The sequence below is a fragment of the Diadema antillarum genome, unplaced genomic scaffold (assembly GCF_040938485.1).
Source record: "Diadema antillarum isolate AM-2024a unplaced genomic scaffold, OU_Dant_1.0 seq00000217_RagTag, whole genome shotgun sequence".
Lineage (NCBI taxonomy): Eukaryota > Metazoa > Echinodermata > Echinoidea > Diadematoida > Diadematidae > Diadema > Diadema antillarum.
This window is the reverse complement of record NW_027271272.1, coordinates 2,671,776-2,696,593: the sequence shown is the minus strand read 5'-3', so window position 1 is coordinate 2,696,593 and position 24,818 is coordinate 2,671,776. Positions and strand designations below refer to the sequence as shown.

Here is a 24,818-nt window from a genome sequence, read left to right as displayed (position 1 = left end):
TTTTTAGTTAAGAGAAGATTTTAAAAGAGCAAACTTTAAGCACAAAAATGATGTATAACTCGATATAACTGGACTCTCCTAACCTATCCTAATACTGGTATGAAGCACACACTCTGGTAAATGTGAACTGAGTAAAGGGGCTCTGAAGTATAGCGTCTATTCAAGCGCTTAGTCTTTATCAAGCAGTGCTAGCTCTGCAATGAATGGAACAAATAACAGGATGTTAACCGATGGAGCAGCAACAATGAAGAGATTAACAGATTAAGCTTTGCATGCTTTATTAACACATTCTGTAGATGATCAATGCCAACTTTCAGAGTAGTAGCATCATCCTTCCTAAAGTTATTGGAGTTGAAAGTTAAGAGTATGGACAGTTTTTTTTTACAGAAATGAAAAGAGAACTCTATGAGAAACACCTAATCACACTATTCTACCAAAAAAGTGTTCCAGAAAAAGATTGCTATAAACACAATTTCCTTTTCGTTTTATGATCCCATACTTTAGTATAATATAGAAGAAGACTTGCTCTTTCAGAAAATAAGAAAAACTCAAGATTGGCTGGGTTGGCCCATATCACCTATTTTCAGTCCTAACACAAAATTAGTGTGTAAGACTTATTGTTGGTTTTGTGTTGCACGGTCACATAATCTTATCATCCCACAAAATATGTCATAAACATTCCATGATGTGTAAGTTATACACTAATGCCAAAGGTATGTTGTACACTTCCATAATTAAAAGATGACATCTTTTATCTACAGTTATTTGAATGTTTTGAAGTTGTGAAGACATGTGACATGGAAAAGAGTGGAAATACGGATATTTTGTAATGTATATTTAGGATATTTTGGGGATAACTTCCTGTTCATTAACAACTCAACTTAAATTCCCTTGTTTTTGTAAACTCACCTCAGAATATAACACCAAGATTATTTACTATTTATTTCCTGTCTTTAATTACCCTTGCTTGATGTTTACATCAAGGAGTCATTCAATCACCCTTGTAACAACCCTTCTTTGTCCCTGGTTTAATTACCCAAAGATTATATATACACACACCTTGTGAACCACCAGACTCTTTGTCTGCCCCTTATCTTATAATACTTCCTCCTCCACAAAAGAATCCCCCTCTTTTAATTGGTCAAACATCACCCCTTAGGACAACCCCTTTGGTCACTCTTTTTAGTTATCCCTTTTTGATTGGTTGTCTTACCAAAGTTCTCACCCATCACCCATTGAACATTTCCAAGTTTGGTGTTCTTTCCAAGGCCCCAAGAGAGATCATGATTTCGACTTCAGAGAGTCAACCTCTACTTGATATTGCTCTCTCTCCTGCATCTTGGTACTTCTATATTTTACTCTGATGTACGTACTCGTCATTTAACTTGTCATTGAACTTCATCATGATATTTCTGAACGATTGTGAATAAACACTTCGCATCGATGGAATGTACCAAAACTGTACCTGAGCTCCTTCATTTCTGCTTCATAATAACATTCCAAATGTAACACCACCCGTTACATTACAATTTGACACAATCAATAATAAAAAGATGACACTTTTATCTCCATTCATTTAAAGTTGTGAAGATATGTTTCACTTCAAAGTGCGAAGAAGACTGGAAATAAGGATGTTTGATAAAGCTATTCAAGTAATGCTCAAGACCACTATGCTTTCAAGTTCTTGCTGAATGACCATGAGATAAGCAATAGATTAACTTTCCAAGAGACCTTTAATTTCAAATCCATGTAAGCACGTAACATGTGTTCAAACATTTTAAAATAACAGGAGAATTTAAACTACTTATATGTAGCAGTCAGTATTAGTCTCTGAGAGCATGTGTTATCATAATTTCTGGCAAGACATGCATGAAGAATGGATTGTCTCATGACAGTGAGGCCTTACGAAGTGAAATTATACCTACCAATGCATTAACATCTTTATTTTTGCAAATCCTGGCCCAGTACAAATCTACACACTCATATACTGTGAGTTCATGGCACAGTGTCCACCACTGAATTTCCAGAGGTACAGATTATCTTGGTATTATCATATGATATAGATGGAAGCATATTAAAGGCAAGCTCAATTTGAAACACTTTAAGCAATAGTACACGAAACATCCAAAGAGACAGAGAAAAAAAATCAAATACTTTACTTTTCAGTATCAATCAGGGAAATGTAGTATTGTCACATGTAGAGTAACAGAAGACTAAATATAGTGTATAACCAAATGACTCCACTTTACAAAAGTGAGGAGCATATATGCACATCTGCTTTTTGTTTCTTATTGTCTGTAGTCTCACTGACTTTATAGGTAGCAAAAATGACTATTTTTGATAATTTTCTGTAGATAATGAATATAAATCAGTTTTCATTTCTTTGGTGTTCTGTAATATTCCATGTATTCTTGAATGAACTTACATTTGTTAATCTAGAAAGAATGGTAGAAACTTATCATATTCTGTACTTTCCAATGACTTCTTACTGTTTGCAATTTCTGCCAAATTCACCGCAGATAGTTAATAATTCTTTACATTCAACTTCTTTTCAGCTCATCATGACCCTTTTTGTTGAATATACATACAGCTGTTTGATCTTTTTAGGAAGTTTCTCCATTTTGCAATATCATTCCAGGCACTTTTAAGCTCATTCAATATTCTTGAAATCAAATTTCTTCATATAATTTTGAGAATATCATATCCTTCAGCCTTTGAAATTTTACAAGGTTGAGGTTCTGCTTTTCATTCTCCAGATATTTTGCTGGCTCAGTATTTCAGTTGTCAATTTTATAAACTACTCTTTACAAGATCAAGGGAATAAACAGGGACTGCCATTATCATTTAAGTCCTTGCCAGCTTCTCTGATTTCTCAGAAAATTCCAATTAACAAACTGTTTTGGTCATTTAAGCAAATACACACTAGATGATCTGTATATTTACCATGCAGTTCTCATCCCCCTTAAATAGAGTGTATTTGTGTCCTTTCAATTTTGATATTCTCCATTGTTCTTTTGGTTTTCACCTTCAACTTACAGCTTTGTATGTTGACACAACTTACATGTTACACATCCATCCATTCACTTTTTTCTTCTTTAAGAAGTTTCCTTGTCTCACATTTTACCAAGACTCTTTCACATGGTTCAATATTTTGGGTATGTCACTTCAAACGATCCATCACACTTTAAACCACTTTCATTAAGGGATTTCTGTTCTACCATTTTCTTGCATCTTGTTCTAACTAGCTGGATAATAAAAAGATGTTCAGCCTCAACTAAAATTTGCAAGATCTGTGGAATAAAAAGTTGTTATGGCTTCTAATTTTTCTGCAAGTTGCTTCCTCCAAACTTAACAAACTGTTCTTGGCGGTTCAATTTAAAACATTCACACACTTGCTCTTCTTTGTGGAATTAACATTCATTAGCTTTCCTGCTTGTTTGGGTTTTTTTCAGGTATGCTTCATATGGCTTTTCTCTCTCTATATTCCTGATAGTTCTGTGTCTTCAGGAAGTGGACTTCAATGTCTCATGGTTTCAACTTCAATCAATCTTTAAATGATAGTGAAATATTGTTTTTGTGTTTGTTTTCCTTGAAGTTCCTCCATCACCTGCTTTCTTCTAAGTTCTTCGAGGTAATGTATGTCTTACCTGTGATACAATACTTGTAAGATGTAAAAAGCCATCAACTTTTAAGATTGTCCATAAAGAGGTTTCGGCTCTCCTATTAGTCTTTATCTTTCAAGATGGCTAAGAAATTACTGTTGTTCTCATTCCTTGTTCACAATTTGTGGAATCTGTTAATTACACATTTCTCTCTGTTTATCTGATTTGATGTCAAATTCTACTTTTAAGTGTATGGCAAGCTTACCTGGTAATTATGACCGATGATGAGAGCCGGTTCAGCACTGCTCCAAGTCCTAGGCTGCAATATCAGTGGTATCAACCACATAAAGGTCTTCACAGGAGCAAAAGCTGAGGCTGGCAGCAGTCTTGTGGTTGATTGGATTGTGTTGTCCCTCTTTCATGTTGAAGATAGAGGCTCTCCCCATTGGTAAGAATCTGCAACTAGAGTCTACTCATCATTTCTGAATATCAACTATTCAAGTAGCCTTGCACATTTTTTTTGCGGGTTTTTTCACCAAAAAAGTAGGAAAAAGTAGGAAAAAGTAGGATTTTGAGCAAAAAAGAAGGAAAAGTAGGACAAGCAGTAAAAAAGTAGGAAAAAGTAGGAAAAGTAGGAACACTTGAAAGCCTGACAGAGGAACAAGTCACCAGGACTGGAAAGGGAAAGATCCAAAAACAAGATTTGTAGTTCTATCTCAATATAATTTTGATGACGTGTTTACCTTGTTTTGTTATTATGTTTTATCTTAGAATTTGGCTTTAAGTACTGGAATTTCAAGGAAAAGAAAATGGTTTCTTAAAGGACAAGTCCACCATCATATACATGTGGATTGAGTGAATGCAACAACATTAGTAGAACACATCATTGAAAGTTTGGGAAATTGGACAATCCATTCAAAAGTTATGGGTTTTTTTTTAAGTATCTATGCAATCACTGCTGGATGAGACGACTACGACAGTGTATGATGTCACATGCATACAACGATATAAAGAAAATATAAGTGAATTTCACAAAACTTTACTTTTTGAAAAAAGTGCACATTTCTTCAACTTGCTACTGATGTATGTTAGGGCAATATTATTCACCCTGCCTTCCAAAAGAGAGAAGTCAAGTGTTCTTTTGTTATGCAAGGAAAGTGAAAATATGTTGAATTTTCTTGATACTTTCCCTATATCCTTGTACACGTGTGACATCACAAGCTATAGAAGTCTTCTCATTCAGCTTTGACTGAGCAGAAACTTCAAAAATTCATAACTCTGGAACGGATTGCCTTATTTTCCTCAAACTCTCACTGATGTGTTTTACTAATATTGCTGTATTTACTCAACCCTCGTATCTATTGAGGTGAACTTGTCCTATTTCGGTCCCTTATAGGGTTATTTGAGACCAGTTTGTGTCCGGGACCTTCTGTGAAGTTGATGGGGAAAATTACCGAACAAAAAAAAAAAATCCCCATAAGTTCACACAAAAGCATTATGCTGATCTCTTCAGCTGGGAAACACAAACTGTTGTCTTAACCAAACTGTAAAAACTTGCTAAAGATTAGTATGAATTACAATCTAAAACAAAATATGAGCTGGTATCCACTATCATGAAAGAGAATAACCAAACAAAATAACAAGTAAGAACTGAAAGAAAGAGCTTATATTTGAAAATTAAAGCCATGAGGAAAGACATGAATGTTCACAATATATTATTAGTTAACACCTGAGAAGTTGGGTTGTCTCTGTGTTGTGTCACCTCCAAAACAATAAAATGATTTTTTCGTATCTTATACTTTTTACTCTCAAAAGTGACTATATGATTTGCAGGTAATTTTCAAGCAATTCAGAAAAATACATAAAATATATTTTAGTAATGTCAACAGTTTAAATGAATCTGGTATATAGAAAATTTATCCCAGATGAACCAAACACCTTTCACCAGTATTATAACATTTGTATGGTGGCTATCAAGAATGATGAAGAATTCATGAACATCCTTGAATTAATCTATTTATAATACTATGTGCAAACAAAAACATAATACAAGTCAAATAAGAATTTTTGCTTTTGGCATTCATAACCTATGTCCCCACCAAAAAATTACAATGGTACCCTCCGCAACGATAACTTTAAAGATAGTGAATCAATCTAAAATACAATTTGAGGGATTGAAACTATAACTCATTGCCCACACCTTACAGAAAACCCCATTCAATTTGCTTCAGAGGTCAAAGAGAAATGAGGATTTTTGTAGAGCATGTCAGGAATCCCTTCCCTCCAAGTTTTGTATATTGTGTTTACACATTAATATGCAGTTCCAAGAGCATCCAAGTGCTAAACTTGGAAGAATCAGACTCCTGACATCCTTTATAACAATCCACATTTCTTTGAGACCCCTTCACCAAATTGACTGGGGCTTTCTGCAAAATAGAGCTAAGATGTTATGATTTAAGACCCCAAAGTAGATTTTAGCTGATTTAATCATATTGGGTGCTATCAATGAAAAAGTCTAATTGTAATTTTTTTTTTTTTTTTTTTTTTTTTTTTTGGGGGGGGGGGACATACTATATGAATACTTGAACACAATGTTAACATTGAATGTCACCTCCGAAACAAAGTTATTCTTCCCAGGTGTTGTGGAATAAAATGTTCTGAGAGCAAAGAAACATTACTAAAATGATCTTACACCCTCATTTCAGTTTAAGGTAGAAAATGGAATGCCATGTTTCTTCAGGTTACAATATCTAGCTTATATCCGTCATATTCTTACTGTAAACGAATATTTCAACACAATGTTAACATTGAATGTCACCTCCGAAACGAAGTGATTCTTCCTTGGTGTTGTGGAATAAAATGTTCTGAGAGCAAAGAAACATTACTAAAATGATCTCACACCCTTATCTCAATTTAAGGTAGAAAATGGAATGCCATGTTTCTTCAGATTACAATATTTAGCTTACAACCTTCGTCCAAATGGATGGCAAACTACCGGTACCCATGCTAATTAATGAAGTGTAAAAAAACACTTGTTCTGTGTGGTTTATCTGCTTGAAACAGGAGTTAATTTCTTGTTCTCGAGTTATAATTATTAAAAACATTGATGAAAAGAAGAAGTTTTGTGTTATTGTCACTTATTCTAAAAAAAACTGAGTGTTAATATTAATGTCACCTCCGAAACATTCTATTATGTTAACTGTCACCTCCGAAACATCCATGTGTGAAAAATTCAAGATTTAAAGAAATGATTGGAATTTCATTTAACCTACATAGGAAGGTAGCCCTTCTTAAAGACTTGTTATAGTATAGAGTTTGACCTGGCTTGCCCTCCAATAAATAGTTAAAATCTTAAAAATTGCATGTCAATTGGTATTTTTACCGAAAATTTATAAATCTCACGTATTTTTTTTAAAATTCACTTTATATTCAACCCCCAAATAGTTTTGATTCACAAACTATATATTGTTGTCAACCATATAAACTTTGCTTGGTGAAGTTTGACTACAGAGTTTTGTCATTATGGTGCAATTCATGAAAACAAAATTTTGCTTAAATTTACTTCAGGTGCCAGGGTTTTCCTTAAATTACACCAATAACTCTTCAGCTTTAAGGTCTGACATTTTATTTTTTCAAAAATTTGAATACTTTCCAACAGGAATCAAACAGAATAACGAAAAAATATTTTGTTTGAAATTTTGACCCTCCGAGTACAAAAGTTACACCACTGATCGTAAAAAAGGCCATATCACCTGAAAAATTCAATAATAAGATTTCGTTCTTTTTTAAATGACAGAAAAGAAATTAAATGGAGCTTGGCTTCAAGCCCAGAAATGTCCCGCACTGTAGCTACAGTGGAGGGAATATGAAAGAAATAGTTTGGCACAGACTCCTTTACAACCAACAAGGGTTTGCGCCTGCAAACTATTAAAAAGGGAGACACCCCTGGATTTTCCATGAACTGACTTTAAATACTGGTACACTTAAACAAACATACGTGTGCATACATTGCACATCTTTGGCTATTAACTCAGAGGATTTCTGGTTTTAAAAAAGATTTTGTTTGTTTGTTTGTTGTCAAAGATTCTCTAATGTAAAAATGTAAAATGTAAGAGGAAATTCAACATATTTTCACTTTTTTCGCATAATAAAAGAGCACTTGACTTGCCTCTTTCTAAAGGCAGGGGGAATAATATTACCCATAACATGTGTCGGTAAGGAGTCAGGGGAATGTGTATTTTTTTCAAAAGATGGAATTTTGTGAAATTCTCTTTATATTTTCCTTATATTGTTGTACGCATGTGACATCTAAGTTATTCATACATAGCAGTAGTCTTCTCATCCAGTGGGTACTGCACAAAAACTTCAAAAATTCATAACTTTTGAACGGATTGTCTGATTTTCCTCAAACTTTCAATGATGTGTTCTACTAATATTGCTACATTCTCTCAATCCTTATGTTTATGAAGGTGAACTTGTCCTTTAAATTCCTATCAATTGATGGGCAGCTAGAGTGCATGAACAGCGCTGGTGAGACATTTCTGCACTCCATTACGGATGGGTCCTGCTGGTCATACAAATGCACTCTAGTATTAAAGTCATGGGAATGATTTCAGAAATGGATCGTAGAAATTTCAAGATCCTCTCCCTCTTAAAAATATTATCATTATTAAGTTTATTTTTTGCAGAACTATTAAACATAAAATGGTTCATACGGATGATATGAACTATCAATCACACAAGAAGAGACGTTCAAAGCAAATTGTAACATATTTCTGCACAATGATATTGACACGCATATACTGCACACAAAGGAAATGAATAAAACTTGGCTGAACCGCATGAATAGACAGATCGAGTTTCATTAGGCTGAAGGGGGCTTGCCATCAATGATTTTTGCTCAATTTTATACAGGTTTGGCTTCAAAAACATAATGGAAGCAGTGGAGCCCCAGGTTAACTCTTGGTTGCACTTCATGGACACGAAGTATAATAGGTTTCTTCTCTTGCATGGGAGCAGAACCGACAGTTGTAAGTTTGGCCATGACTATGAAGTGCTGTACATACACAATTTATCAAAGTGTTAATTGGTTAAATTTCTTACAATTTCATCACATGGAAGAGCGCTTATAGTTCACTGCGAACATAGTGAGGCATTTCAATACTCCATTATGGGTCAAGAAAAAGAGAGTTTGCTTTTCATCTACCTTGAAATATATGACAAAATAATTTTTCCACATTCTTTACAAGCTTTTAACTGTTAGATTTGAAACTCTTATTTTCCCTCCCCATCCTCTTTATAATTCTTTCATTTACTTAAGTTATTGTGTATGTCACACAATGTCACCCATGTGATAAAGCCTTAGTATTAAAGTTTGGCGACGAATTTGCCCACAATGCATTTTCAAGAAGATGAAATGTGATACTGTAAAACATGATATATTCGCGGCATGAAATTTTCACGAAATGGAGCAGATGGTCTTTGTCGTGGCATGAAATTTTCGCGAATTGCCACTGGTGTTCAATGCATACAGTGTAAACAAGAACTTTCCAGTGCATTTTATTTTCGCGAATCTTGGCGCTCGCGAAATTCGTGAAATCAAAATGCACGCAAACATTCCTTGTTTTACAGTAATTGACACCTATTTGGTCCCCCAACACCATATAGAAAAGTACAAGGAGGCCACCCCTGGATCTGGCGTGAACAAACTTGAAACTGCAGTCACTGATAAATGTTCCTGCTGGTTATACAAACTCACTCTAGTATGAAAGTCATGGGAATAATTGCAGAAGCGGATCACAGAAATGTCAAGATCTCTTATCCTTTATCTATCGTAAGTTAGATCTAACAACCACATTAAATGGTTTATCCCGATGATATGAGCTATCAGTCATGCAAAAAGAGAAGTTCAAAGCAAATTTAACATATTTCTGCACAATGATATTGACACGCACACTGCACACAAAGGAAACAAATAAAACTTGGCTGAACCGCATGACTAGACAGATCAAGTTTTACTAGCCTGAAGGGGGCTTTCCATCTATGATTTTTGCTCAATTTTATAGAGGTTTTGGCCTCTAAACCATAACGGAGGCAGTGGAGCCACAGGTTAACTCTTGGTTGCACTTCATGGACATGAAGTCTAGGTTTCTTCTCTTGCATGGAAGCATAACCAACAGTTGTAAGTTTGGCCATGACTATGAATTGCTGGTACATTTTATATCAAATGTCACTGGTTAAATTTCCTACAATTTCATCAAATGAATGAGCACTTACAGTTTACTGCAAACATAGTGAGGCATTTCAGCACTCCATTATGGGTCAAGAAAAAGAGAGTTTGCTTTTCATGTAACTTTTAAAAATATGACAAAATAATTTTTTTCCATGATGGAAAAGAGTTGAATTCCATCTTGGCTTTCAGCTCGTCTGCTACTCCAGAGCAAGATATTTTTGCAGCGTGAAAGTTTTGCAAATCGGAGCTGACAGCCTTTTCCACAGCACAAAATTTTTGCGAATTGTCACTGGCATTCGATGCATACAGTGTAGACAAAAACTTTTGCATGCATTTTAATTATGTGAATTTTGGCTCTCACGAAATTTGTAAAATTAAAATGCATGCAAACATTCCTTGTTTTACATCAAGGTATATAAGATGCCTCGAAGGACAGATACAGCACTAGTGGGCAGGAACCGAATCACAAAGGTAGTTTGAATTTTCAAGTTCATGGATTATGCAAATTTCATACTTTATGTGCAAAAATCTGCGTGACTCATTGGCCAATTGTACATCTAGACATTCAAAAATTAATCTGCACCGATACCTGTACGTGAACGGTTCACATATTTCACGCTTGTTTCAGTCAACAGACTAAAATTAAATCATGGATTTGACTGGAACTAAAACTCCCTTTGTAAAATCATTCCACAGAGTCTAGAAATAATCTTGAATGCCACCTTCTATTTGCAACCAGGAACTTAAAGGGAAAGCTTTCATACTAGTATTGACAGAATCCCAAACCTTGTTTAATACAGTGTTTTATGTTTGAGGTTCACATCAACCCCCTGCCTGGTGCAGGAGGGTTAGAGTCAAATTTTCTTACATTGTGCTAAAAGAAAATAAAATAAAAAAATGTGGAATTCTGTACTTACAGTTGTATGTTCTCTTTATTGTTCAATGACTGTGGGTGCGTTTATCAACTCTTTTTCTCGGCAGAAACAGGTTTTCCAAATGGCTTTCAGGGAATTTTTACGAGATGATAAACGCAAAGCTGTTTTGAAAGCCTTTTCAGAAAGCCTTTTCGAAAGCCGCAAATTTGTGCTTTCCGAAACAGGTTTCCTAAACAGGTTTCCAGAAACCTGTTTCTAGAAGCCTTTTGAAGCGAGATATTTAAACGCACAGCTGTTTTGAAACGGCTTTGTACTGCAGTTACGAACCATGCACGCCTTTTATGACCTCTTCTCCTCGGGTCGAATTGCGCAATGCAGCTGTGCAGCGACAGGCCAGTTATCGTGTACGCGAAGAGTTCATAAACGCAACTATTTTGGAAGCCATTTCTAAAGGGTTTTGGAAACGGCTTTGGAAAGGGCTTTGGAAAGGGCTTTTGAAAGCCGTTTATAACAGGGGAAAGATGATAAACGCAGCCTTTGACACATGAAACTGCTTGGCCTCCTTATACAATAATAATGGCACATCAAGAAACTAAGAAAGGTCATATCATTTGAATGGAAGTTCACAGCATTTGCCATTATGTCAGAAAAACAGGAATTTCAATCTTCTGAAATATGTTGCCATTTTAAGAGTCAGATTGTACATCTTGCAATTAAGAGGCTCTTAAAAACATTTTGACCTAGATATCAAAACAAATAGATATCAAAGGCTCAAATGACTGAGAACCTTTTTTTTTGAAATTTATTTCCAGGCACTTAACAACAAATGATTTACAGTACAATATCAAACCACAAAAGTGATGGTATAGAGGTACCACTCAATGATCTCTATTGAAGAAATACCCGGATATCTCATTGGCCTTTTGTTTTGCAGCCACTGTGCTGCCATTTTACCACACACATCGCCATATACAGTCAACCTCGGATACCTCGAATTCGTCGGGACTGAAGAAAATGGTTCGAAGTACGCGAATTTCGAGGTACGCATACGTCGAATTTTCTTCGACTTATCCGAAGTTTATAATATCGTTGTTCAACAGAGTATCTGTTGTAGTGCCTACTGATTGTTTGCATGCTTGTCAATTGGAATTGAATCGACTTTTATATGAATGAATTGAATGAAAATCAGAATTGAAATTAAAATTTCAGAAAAAAAAAAATTTTGGTGGCCCGATCGCGCCACCAAAAAAAAAAAAAAAAAAAAATGCGGATGTTTGCCTTTACTTTTGAAAATGAATAGCGGTAACAATCGGCTACGTAATCTGTTGATGCTAAAATAAATGTCAGATGTTTGCTTTTAATTTTGGAAATGAATAACGGTAATATTCGACTCGGTATGATACTGAAATAAATGTCGGATGCTTGCTAATACTTTTGGAAATGAATAACGATAAGACTCAGCTCCGTATGGTGCTAAAACTAATGTCAGATATTTGATTTTGCGTTCGAAAATGAACAAGGATAACATTGGGCTCCGGAAGACGCTAGAATAAATGTCGAATATTTGCTTTGACGTTCGGAAATGAAAAACTAATATTCAACTCCATACGATGGTTTGATAAATGTCGGGTGTTTCTTTATACTTTCAAAAGGAAATAGCAATAACATTCGGCTCCGGAAGATGCTAAAATAGATGTCAGATGATCGCTTTTATGTTCGGAAGTGAATACCAGTAATGCTCTGCTCCATACGATGCTAAAATAACTTTCTGATGTTTGCTTTTAAATTTCAAAATGAATAACAGTAACATTCAACTGCGTGCAATGGTAAAATTAATGTTTGATGTTTGCTTTGACGTTCGTAAATGAGTAACAATAATATTCAACTCCTAACGATGATGAAATAAATGCTGGATGTTTGTTTTTACATTTGAAAGTAAATTGCAATAACATTTAGCTCCGGAAGATGCTAAAATAAATGTCGAATGTTTGCTTTAATGTTCTGAAATGAATAACAATAATATCAAACTCCGTACGATGATAAGATAAATGCCGTATGTTTGCTTTTACGTTAGAAAGTAAATGGCAATAACATTCACAGGGTTCGAAATTAGCGATGGTCCGCTGGCCATTGGCCACCCGAAATCACGTCGGACTAGATAAAAATCATAAAATTCTGAAGTTACTAGTCCGTCTGGCTAGCCAAAATATTGCTTCAGTGTCAAACTTGATTCTAAGTAGTCCGCCTGGCTAGTTAAAAAAAAAGTTAAGTGCGACCCCTGATTCAGCTCCGGAAGTTATAAAAATACATGTCGAATGATTGCTTTTACGTTTGGCATGTTTGGAAGTGAATGGCGGTAACATTCTGCCCCATACGATGTTAAAAAAAAAATATTGGATATTTGCTATTACATTTCGAAATGAATAACAGTAATTCAGCTACGTTTGATGGCAAAATAAATGTCTGATGTCTGCCTTGACGTTCAAAAGTGAAAAACAGTAACATTCGGCTCCGTACAATGATAAAATAATTGTCAGATGATTCATTTCACTTTCGGATGTGGACAGCAATACCTTTCAGCTCCGGATACGATAATAAAATAAATGTCGGATGTTTGAAATGAATAACCGTAATATTCTGCTCCGTACGATGCAAAAATAAATAACAGATTGTTGCTTTTACATTTGGAAATGATTAACAGTATTAATCCACTCAGTTAGATGCTAGAACAAATAGCGGGTGTTTGCTTTCACGTTTGGAAATGGATAAGGATAGCATTCAGCTCCGCCAAGATGCTAAACTGAATGTCGGTTGTTTGCATTTACATTTAAAAATGATTAACAGTTATATTCGGCTCCGTACGATACTAACATATATATGTTGGATGATTGCTTTTACAATAAGAAATGAATAACAGTAACTTTTGGATGTGAACAAATGTCAGCAAATGCTCCCACTTTCTCACTTCAAACATAAGTTTTAACCTCCTAGTATAAGCATCAACTTTTATAATAATCTCTACGCCTAATTGCTAAATCTTAAAAAACATAATAAGATGATTGAATTTTCTATTCATTTGTTTAAGACATGGGCATCTGTATCACTTCAATAATGCTTAATATTAATTTTTCTATGTTTAGTAGGCCGATTTATTTTTTCTAATGTTTTCCCCGTTTTTTGGTGTGTTTTTTTTGCGTCAGCAGATTTTACTTTCGACCACCAAAAAATAAAAATCAATGACATTGGTGACCCGATAAAGTCAGTGTGGAGCCCTGTCTATTTCATTCTTTACTATGCTCGGCCTATACTTCCAGATCATATACCACACTATTTTCATAATCGTTTCATTGCTGGAAAAAAAAAATCCAATGCTTGCGTTCTCGGGGAAGAATAAATGAAACAAACTTCGTGAAAGGCCAAAAAAAAAGTGAAAATATAGGCACTGTGCAGGAGATTAATGTTAGAACAGTGGACCGTGATTAATGCCAAAGATATAACAGTCAACACCTAAGCAGGTGCGCCACGACGGTAAAGAAATCTACGCGCACGGTATGACGACTCGGTATCACGATCAAAAATCAGAACACAGTGGTTAAAGAAAAGAGCGTAGTGTTAACGTAAGCACTCCATTGGCATGAGTGCTATGTGCATATCGTGTACGTGTGTAGTAGGTAGGTGTTGGGTTTTTTCTTGTCAGCTGTGTAGGCCTACCGGGTATTTCTTTGGGCGCGCAATTGTTAAGAATATTTACAGTCGAGTGTGAAAAGATTTGTGACATGTCTCCGCTGTCCACGCGCGCTTAATCGGAGATGCTGAGTGATGTTGCAATTTCGATTCGAGCAACATGCTGGGAAAAACAATAAGTTAATTAAGATCGGGACATTAGATTTCACTTCGAGGTAACCGAACTTCGAGTTATTTTCTTCGAGCTACGCGAATTTTAATACAAGGAAACTCCATAGGAACAATCGGGACTTTCATTTTGCACCCGAGGTAAGTGATATTCGGCTTATCCGAGTTCGAGGTATCCGAGGTTGACTGTACTAGCATACGACTTGGCTAGCAACGTCATACATCTTCTTGGTGACAATCTCTGCTGGGAAAATGCGAAGATGTCTGCGTAAACATGTGCATGGTAAAGCAGCAGCTCATGTACTTAAGCTACTTCACTCGTTGAGGATGGTTTGATTTTCCTACAACACGCATTTCCCATAGATGCTTGCCAGAGTATACTCGGGACTTGTCTTCAACAGGTTATACTGTTTATAAACAGCTTGAATGGGCCGATGTGATATCCAGATATTTACTATAAAGATCAGTGGGTACCATGCCCCCTCAAAAAGGGGGAGTGGGGTGGTCTCTTTGTGACTAGGATTACTCACTGCTGTCCCCATTTCTCCAGCTCAGCGTCCAGGTAATGGCGGACATTCCTCGGCTGGAGCCCAAGAGAATTCCCACAGAAGTAGATGCACTCATCGTCCGGCTTGACCAGGGAGAGGTCAACTGTGTTCAAAAGCAAGGACAATCATAAAACTTGACCAGTGATATATTATGCTAACTGCAGTCAGTCCAAGTACAATGTTAGCCCTATCAATAGGCCAAATTATCCACAAGAATATAATCTAGCTGTTGTTGTTTGGATCGCGATGCAGAAACCAATCTAATTTGCTACTGTTCATGTACATCAGCATAAAAAGTCACTTCTACAAGTGAACCATAGGAATGGCTGCATTGCACCCGTGTATCCTAACACAGGAAATTAGCAGTTTGCAAACTGCAAAACAAAAAAAATATAAACAAACAAACCTATTATCAAATAACCCATATTTCTTGGGTATACCCCATATGTGAATGGATTGGCTTATCATGACATGGAATAGTAATGCTTGTAATGGTAGGGGCAGCCATCACAGAAGGTTTGAAAAAGGATGCTAGCAGTGATGGATTAGTATCATATCAAGAATCAATATCAAAGGTTTGTAGTAGTCATATATTGTAACCACTAATCAACTCGGTGTGAGACACTATTACTGCCGCATGTAGCATGATACCATTAGGTTCATTGGTGTTATATTTCATGCGCTCATGAGCATCATGAGTTATGTTGCAGTTCATCAACACAATAAAATAGCAGTAACCATGCTGCCTAAATTGTTCTCAAGATTCGCCTCCTAAAATGACTGATTTGTAATCTGGACTATCCGTAGAACATAACATGGTGGCAAGCGGGAAGCATGGACGCCACAAGACTAAAATCGGATAAGTTCATGTCTATCTGAGTTATTTTCATCGAAGTTTTATGCTGTGCGCCAGGCCTAGTTGGACCGGACGGACGCCGCTCGGGGAAAACTGTGCTATATTGGTCACACGCAAAAGACTGAGTTCATGAAGCCATGTCAAGCTAGCTACGCGGAGCTTGCCTGCAGACGACGCGACATAATAGACGACGCGGGATTGAACATTCCGACTGTGACTAGTCGCGGATTGATACACACATGAACATCTGTGATACACACGTAGATCACGTACGCGCAACGAACTGCCCATTGGCGTACATACGTGACATCGTTTCATCCGCTCGCTACACAACGGGCCCTATAGGCCTATGCAAGATTACGAGTCAACAGGCAGCACCTTAGACGGGTAAATTCCACGTACGATTTCTCCGAACTGACTTTCGGCTCGGACCAGATCAACCCTTGTGACTGTCAGCGTCTGACTGCTCTCCACGCTGCTGACCGACGATTGCGAAGCCTACGGAACACAGAATAGCAAATTTGACTGTGGTCGACACAGATGCTTCGGTCCAGTTTGCCATTGCTCATCGTGCAATTGCCTGATGTCAGCGCTGAGCGGAGCGGACCGAACTAGCCCAACGCGGACGGAGACCAGCAGAGCCTGCGAGTATACGACGGGAAACGCGTACGCGCAGCCGGTTTACATCGCTACCTGAGACGGACCGAGAGCGATACCATCACCGTTGGGCGACGACGGGTGAACACAGAGACGTAATCACCGACATCGCTGGCCTCGCTGACCATTTGATGATTTCAATGTAAGATTTCCGTGGAGTGTGATTGAATAACTCGATAGATTGGAAGCAATTTGTCAATATTTTAAAGGATGCTCTCCAGAGTGATTTACGACAGACCTTGTAGACCTAGATCATAGAAGCTCTGAGGTACATTGCCAGTCATTGGCAGTGGTACGATAGCCACTCAAGTCGGACGCTAACGCTAGAAATATAAAGCTGGAAATAAATGCTTGAACTAAATGGACGCTTTGCAGCATGAAAGAATGTAGACAATATTCCAAATGCTGTTTTTTGCATATCATCAGTCTATAAACTTCTCCATGTACTAGTGTACCAGCACAGTATATAGTCCTGTGACACACAACTAGGATAAGACAGTAGTCTTACTCCTTTGTGTATGAGTAGTAGTACTAGTACTAGTAGAATTCCACGAAATTTGAATTCAGGATAAGACAGTAGTCTTACTCCTTTGTGTATGAGTAGTACTAGTAGAATTCCACGAAATTTGAATTCGGATCAGGATAAGACAGTAGTCTTACTCCTTTGTGTATTAGTAGTTAACGCGCACGATACTTGAATTAGGATAAGACAGTGGTCTTACTCCTTTGTGTTACAGTGATAGTGTACAGAGATTACACAGTGATAATTGCTTGTTATGTATGTGTAGCTACGAAGTGTAAACACTTGAATTGCATGCACATATTGCAGTGATTGCTAAACTGTATATACACACACGCGCACATTCAGTATGGGAGAAATGTCAGGTATCACACCACCCTCCATGGATTGGGAGACAAAAGATCCTCCCAACGCGTTTCGCAGTTTCAGACATTACTGCGAGCTGATATTTCAAGGACCCTTGAACAAAAAGACAGACCAAGAGAAAATCACATACATCCTTCTCTGGCTTGGACAAGAAGGTATCCGAATCTACAAGTCATGGAGCAAAGAAATGAAAAAACCGAACGAGCTGTTTGAGGCATTCTCAAAGCATTTCGAACCGAAGAGCAACTTCCGGTTGGCCAGATTCCAGTTGCAGAAGCTGAAACACGAGCCAGATGAAAGCATTGACAATTTTCTGGCTAGATGTCGCACATTGGCACAGAGGTGTCAGTTCAAGGAAGGGGAAATTGACGATAGATTGATTGAGCAACTCATCATTGGTGCAAGCAACAGGAAAGTACAAGAGATACTACTGGGCAAAGATGATACGCTCACACTAGATGCAGCTCTTGACGTTGCAAGAACTCAGGAAGTAACACGTTTGGATATGAAGTCACTGAATGAGAAATCTCTCAACCTTGATGTCGTGAGGAAGAAAGGCCGCTTCCAAAGACAAAATGGACCGACACCAGAAAAAAAGAAGTGCCATTTTTGTGGACTGTCACATCCACCGAGGAAGTGTCCAGCATATGGAACCAAATGCAAACGCTGCGGCAAACTCAATCACTGGGAAGCCTGTTGCAGATCGAAGCAAAGTGGACAAAAGCAGAAAGCCAAGAGAGGAGGCTCCTACACAAGTAAAGCTCACAATAATGCAGTGCACGAACTGCAAGAGGAAACAGCACCTGTTGACGAGTTTGAAAACCTGAAGTTTGAGACCATTACTATCGACTATGTCAAGAACAATGAAATGTTTGCTGAGATCAAGGTGGATCTCGGAAACAGAAAGGGGACATTGAAGGCTAAGGCAGACACCGGAGCCCAAGGCAACATTTTACCCCTACGAATATACAGACAGATGCACCCAAACAACATCGACGCAAATGGGAACCCAGTCAAGGACACACTGAAAAAGTGTCAGACCATTATCACTGGATATAACAAGAATGTTATCCCTCATCTAGGTGTACACACGATGAACTGTCGGTACAGAGATCGGGAAGCAGCTTCCGACTTTTACGTTGTCGACACTGACGGCCCTGCAATCCTTGGCTTGCCCTTGTGTACTGAGCTCCAACTTAAAATCATAAACTGTGGAATGGAGCAACAGCTGAGTTGTCCCATCCAGAACGAGGAGCACTTGAGAAGTTTGTACACAGACCGGTTTGAAGGAATCGGTAACTTCAAAGGCGAGCATCACATAGTCATCGATAAGGAGGTACCCCCAGACGTCCACCCTCCGAGACGGTGCCCCATTAACATCAAAGACGACATCCAGACTGAGATTGACCAGATGGTTGAGCTAGGCGTGATTACACAGGTACAGGAACCGACCGATTGGGTGTCAAGTCTCGTGTATGTCCAAAAGCCTAACGGAAAGTGGCGGATTTGTCTGGATCCAAGAGATTTGAACAAGGCAATAAAGAGAAGCCACACCTCGATGCCAACCATCGATGAAACCAGACATAGGTTCGAAGGAGCAACAGTGTTCTCCACCTTGGATGCTAAACATGGGTATTGGTCAGTCAAACTTGACGAAGAATCAAGCCGACTCACAACGTTCAACAGCCCCTTTGGGAGATATCGGTTCAAGAGACTCCCTTTTGGACTCTGCACATCCCAGGATGTATTCCAGACGAAGATGAACCAAATCCTAGAAGGGTGCTCAGGAGTAATCTGCATGGCAGATGACATTGCTGTGGTAGGAAAAACTGTAGAAGAGCATGATGCCAACCTACACAACTTGATGCGAGTAGCCAGTAAACATGGACTCGTGTTCAACTGGAACAAGTGTAGGATCAAGCAGGAGAGCATTCGCTTCTACGGCTTAGTGTTCGACAAACACGGCGCTCACCCCGACCCTCAGAGAGTAGAAGCAGTTCAAGCTATCCAAGCTCCTACATCTCAGCGAGAGCTACAAGAGTTCCTAGGAATAGTGACCTACATGTCGCCCTTCATTCCTAACCTGTCAAGTTTGACAGCACCGCTACGAGACCTGCTAAAGAAGGACACAACATTTGCATGGTCACCTTCGCACCAGATGGTGTTCGAGAAGACCAAGGCTGCAATATGCCAAGATGTCACCTTAGCATACTTCGACCCAAAGAAGGAAGTAGTGCTCGAGGTCGATGCTTCTTCAAGAGGTCTTGGAGCAGCACTCACGCAGCAAGGCCGACCTATAGCATTTGCATCCAAGTCACTGACAGACACAGAACAACGCTATGCAAACATAGAAAGAGAGATGTTGGCGGTGGTCTACGCTTGTGAAAAGTTTCACAGCTACATTTGTGGAAGACGTTTCACCGTTCTTTCCGACCATAAACCTCTTGAGATGATAACACTAAAGAATCTCGGAGCAGCGCCCCCAAGGCTGCAGAGATTACTCCTCCGACTGCAAGGATACGATATGGTAGTCAGGTACAAGCCAGGCAAGGACATGCTCCTCTCTGACGCTATGTCCAGACTACATCCACTTCCAGACGAAAGAACAGAAGAGCCACTCCAGGTCAACTTTGTAATGTTCTCAGACCAGAAGTTGACAGAGATACGTCAAGCCACATCGCAAGATCCAGAGCTTTGTGCTCTCCGAGACGAAATCATCCAAGGATGGCCTGATGAAAGACGTGAATTGAGTCAGAACCTTCGAAAGTACTGGCCATATAGAGACGAATTATCCGTCGAAAATGGTGTACTACTCAAGGGATCCAGATTGATCATCCCGACAGGATTGAGAGCTGAATACCTGACCAAAATACACGAGGCCCATCAAGGAGTCACCAAGTGTCAGCTGCGGGCAAAATCCTGCATTTTCTGGAATGGAATCAACAAGGACATCGAAGAACTAGTTGGCAAGTGTCCAATCTGCCAGAAATACGGCAACGCACAACCAGCTGAACCCCTCAGGCCTCACGAGATACCGTCAAGACCTTGGCAAGTTGTTGCAACCGACATCTTCATGCTTGAAGGAACAGAATACCGGCTGATAGCAGACATGTACTCCAAGTACCCTGTAGTACGGAAGATGCCAAACCATCCAACAAGCACAGCTGTCATCAATGCCCTGAAAGAGGTGTTCTCGGAACAAGGAACCCCTGAAAAGCTCGTTAGCGACAACGGCCCTCAGTTTAGCAGCGCACAGTTCCAGACGTTTAAGGATGAATGGAGCTTTATTCATGTGACATCAAGCCCTAGGTACCCCCAATCAAACGGGTACATAGAACGCCAGGTACAGACTGTGAAAGCTGCCATGAAAAAGGCAAAGGACGGGCATGTGGACCCAAACATAGCCCTCCAGTGCCTTAGAGCAACCCCAATAGATGCACACCTACCATCACCTGCTGAGCTGATGTTTGGCAGAAAAATTCGTACAAACTTACCCGTCCACATTCGTAATCAGGACCCCAGGAGAGATGAAGTGACACAACGCTTGATGGAGAGACAGGAGAGGCAGAAAGCAGACTTTGACAAAAATACCAAACCACTCCCTCCACTTTCCACGGGACAAAGTGTCCGTGTTCAGAACCAAGAAACCGGGAAGTGGGAAGAAGGCCGCATCGTCCACAAGCGGTCTGAGCCTAGATCATACGATGTAGATACCCATAGTGGTCACGTCCTCCGCAGAAACAGGCGACACATCCGTCAAACTCGAGAGACCTACAAACAACCCCAACCATACTCACACGCAGACAAGTATGAGTATAGCACTCCTCATAGGCAAAACACAAATGCAGACAAACCAAATCACCAGGACAACACAGACACCAACACTCAGTACATTACACGGTATGGACGCCAAGTTCACAAACCGGAAAGATACCGTGACTCTGCGTGAAATGTACATAAGTACATACCTTAACACCGAAGTAGATGAAATAGTGTTAAGTAGTAGTTAGTGAACAGCAAGAAGTGTTCAGAGTATGATGAATATAGGTTGTTGTTTTCTTTTTAAGGATAAGATGGTATCAGATGAGTATACATGTATGCACTGTATGGGTATGCTCAGTGTTAATTAATTTCGGATAAGAATACAAAAGTAGTCAATACATAAGATGACAGGAAACGTATTTCAAACGTATTTTGAATCAAGGTTTATGTCACAATATGTCTGTTTGGAAAGCATCTAGCCACACTTTAGCAAGTGTTGTCAGAATGAACATTCCTTTTTTTAGAAAGAAAGGGGGTTGTAGCATGATACCATTAGGTTCATTGGTGTTATATTTCATGCGCTCATGAGCATCATGAGTTATGTTGCAGTTCATCAACACAATAAAATAGCAGTAACCATGCTGCCTAAATTGTTCTCAAGATTCGCCTCCTAAAATGACTGATTTGTAATCTGGACTATCCGTAGAACATAACATCGCACTTATAGTATTAGTAATTTTTGATAAAGTTTGTGCAACAATGATGGTAACTCTGTCAACAAGGACATTACACATGTATGTTATCCAATAGTATTGGAGTAATAGCAACAATGATTTCCTTATCTATCCATGAGACCTTTGCAGTGTAAAATTGCTCTTCCAGATTGCCTTCCTATCATAGCACTGTCCTATGGACATGCACTGTTAAAGTGAAGTTTCAGACTGACCGATTTCCTTTTTCTTTTGTTTTTTTACCCATTAATGATGGGCTGATTTTGCTACAACATGCATTTTCAATAGACACTTGCCAGAGTATACTTGGGACTCGTCCTCAACAGGTTAACTGTTTCAATCTCCCAACCCAAACATGTTCTCATTTTGACGTTAGCTGAGCAGACGTGCAAAAGATTCACAAAAATTTTATACATCACAACATAGTTAAGTCCACATTTTACTGTGGCCGTTTTGACACTAGGGTCAAGAGGCACATTGTGGGTGAGTCAACTTGTCACACGATGTTTTGCACTGAGTAGGAGCTGAACTCAGAATCTCTTGCTAGAGAGTCTTGAACCACAATCCACCAAACCACGGGAGAGACTGACTCCACTTTCAAACTCTTGTACTCTACTTTTTATGTTTCCTGAGGAAAATTCTGGTAGGATGGAAAGCTCAGGCCCCTTTATATAGAATCGATATTTCTTTATCACTGGATCTAAAGCAGTTTTCAGAGGATTAAATTGTTTTTTAATTCTGCAAACTCTCCAATGCTATGCTTGGATCGTCAAGCAATCACTGATTCTTACCAGATGGAAGATCCTTCATCTTTGGGTAAACAAAGTCTTCTCTGAGCAACGCCAAGGGGTCCTCTTTGTCCATTTTCTCTGCAAACTCGCAACTTGTGAGCTCGCAGCCAAACTGCTTCGCTCTCTCTCTCAGGTCGTCCATGGGCACAGCACGAGTGTGGCCGTTAGTCTTGGCTGGCTTTTTCGAAGGAACGGCCTGATCCGTTCCATTCGTGGCACTCTCAAGGTTGCACTTACGTTTCTCGGCCATGGTAAAACGAGATGTCAGTTGTCACCTGTGAACTTTTACACCATACAGTGAATCGTAATAGAGGAAGTACAGTTGTATCATGCTTCAAAAATCAATTGAACTTACATTCAAGAACATTTACAGAGGATTAAAATGGCAGCAGCCTTGATTAACTCAAACTATGCCACCTATATGTAACACTACCAAGATTTACAACTCGAAAAAAGTTCCCTCAGTTTCAACAGCTCAAAAATCTCTAACTTCTGACCTGTTCCTTCCACTGTCCTAGTACTAAGTAGTAGTCCTCCTACCGGTACTGTTCTATGACAAGAAAAAAAAAAATTCTAGACTTTTGTTCAGCCACTCTGGGAGTGAAGATCGCAATAATAAATGTTTTGCAAACTTCACTCTAAAAATATGAGCACGCACAATGAACAGTTAAATCATTTTCTACTGAAACTCCTCACTTACCACTTTATATAGCAAATCACGTTAGAGTTCGGCGCTAAAGACAAAGTACACTAGAAACCTAGCGCCTAGAGTTCTAAGTGAGACAGCCACAGAGTTCAACTTAATAGACATTTGCACTGCAAATTCAAGTACAAGTTACAATGATTTTTGGTCGTGTATGGTCATAAAGTAATACTCATGGGTATACAGTAGTGATGCTGGATTCAATTCAGTTCAATTCAATTTTATTTCACACACCATTCTCATGTGTCACAAACCCCTTGTGGGGACAAGTACATTGCTTAGTATGATTACAAAAAATTGAACAAGGTTGATATTTACATGGAATGTTGCGTGGGGGACCTTGAGAAAGCACAGCTTGTTAAACAAGGTCCCCTCAAAAAAGAAATATTACATGCAGATGAGTGGAAGTGATATACAGTGTGTTGCAAAATGAATGAAGGGCTGAGGTGGGAAACAAAAGACAAGAGGAGGGAGGAAGAGAGGAAAAGAAGTAAAAGACGGAGAGTAGTGACATACAGTTCAAATAGGTGTAAATACACACATTGGTCATTGATTAACGTAAGACGCAAGGAGATGTTTTTTAAATCTTTGCTTGAATACAGATAAACTGGGGGCAGATTTAACATCAATTGGCAAATTCTTCCAAAGCTTAGGGCCAGAAAAAATAACAGTGTTTTGTGCAAAGGTGGTGCGTGTACGAGGTATATGGAAAAAGTTATGCTGACGAGTTGAGTAATTGTGAACATGACTGTTCTTCTTATATAAAACAGAAAGGGCAGTAGGACATTCATTCACATAGGTTTGATACATCAAACATCCAAGATGGAAAAGATACAAATCATACCGGGGTATATTTTCAGTGATTTTTTCTCAAAAAATATATTTGAATCACGATCACGATCATGATCTGAATCTCACTAACGTTACATGTATTTAACACTGAAAACAGCATTATTGTCAACACAAATTCTGTGAAGTATTTGTCTTTACTCCTTCTTTTTAATGAATCTACAAATAAATAGTGATACGTATGTTGTGAAAAGACGAGCCCGGCCGGTACTGGCTGGTTTACTAGTACCTGATTCGTTGGTAGCAGTATCGTGACAACGAGGCAGCCAGCGCGGCGGCGGCGTGAAGCGAGGAAGGACTAGCGGCAACAGAGGGTTATCTTCCGACTGGGAATTAGAACGGAGTGGAGCGAAGGTTTAGGAGGCGTTGATTGGGAATAACAAATTCGTTCTCAGCAGACCCGAAGCGAGGATTTGATAATCCGGTCTCTCTGATCTGAATCAAATAATAATGGGCTGATGAATGTAGGGTGCG

At 38.7% G+C, this 24,818-nt stretch overlaps 1 protein-coding gene across 1 annotated transcript in view; it reads right to left on the bottom strand.

Moving 5' to 3' along the window:
* The window catches only part of LOC139729095 (kynureninase-like), an 80,088-nt gene extending 55,270 nt beyond the window's left edge, over positions 1-24,818 (bottom strand). The window contains exons 1-3 of the mRNA XM_071640017.1: positions 24,574-24,818; positions 22,793-23,074; positions 15,092-15,212 (exon numbers count right to left, since the gene is read on the bottom strand). Of these exons, the coding sequence (XP_071496118.1) occupies positions 15,092-15,212; positions 22,793-23,042 (371 nt within the window). The 5' untranslated portion in view covers positions 23,043-23,074; positions 24,574-24,818. The remainder of the gene's footprint in view (positions 1-15,091; positions 15,213-22,792; positions 23,075-24,573) is intronic.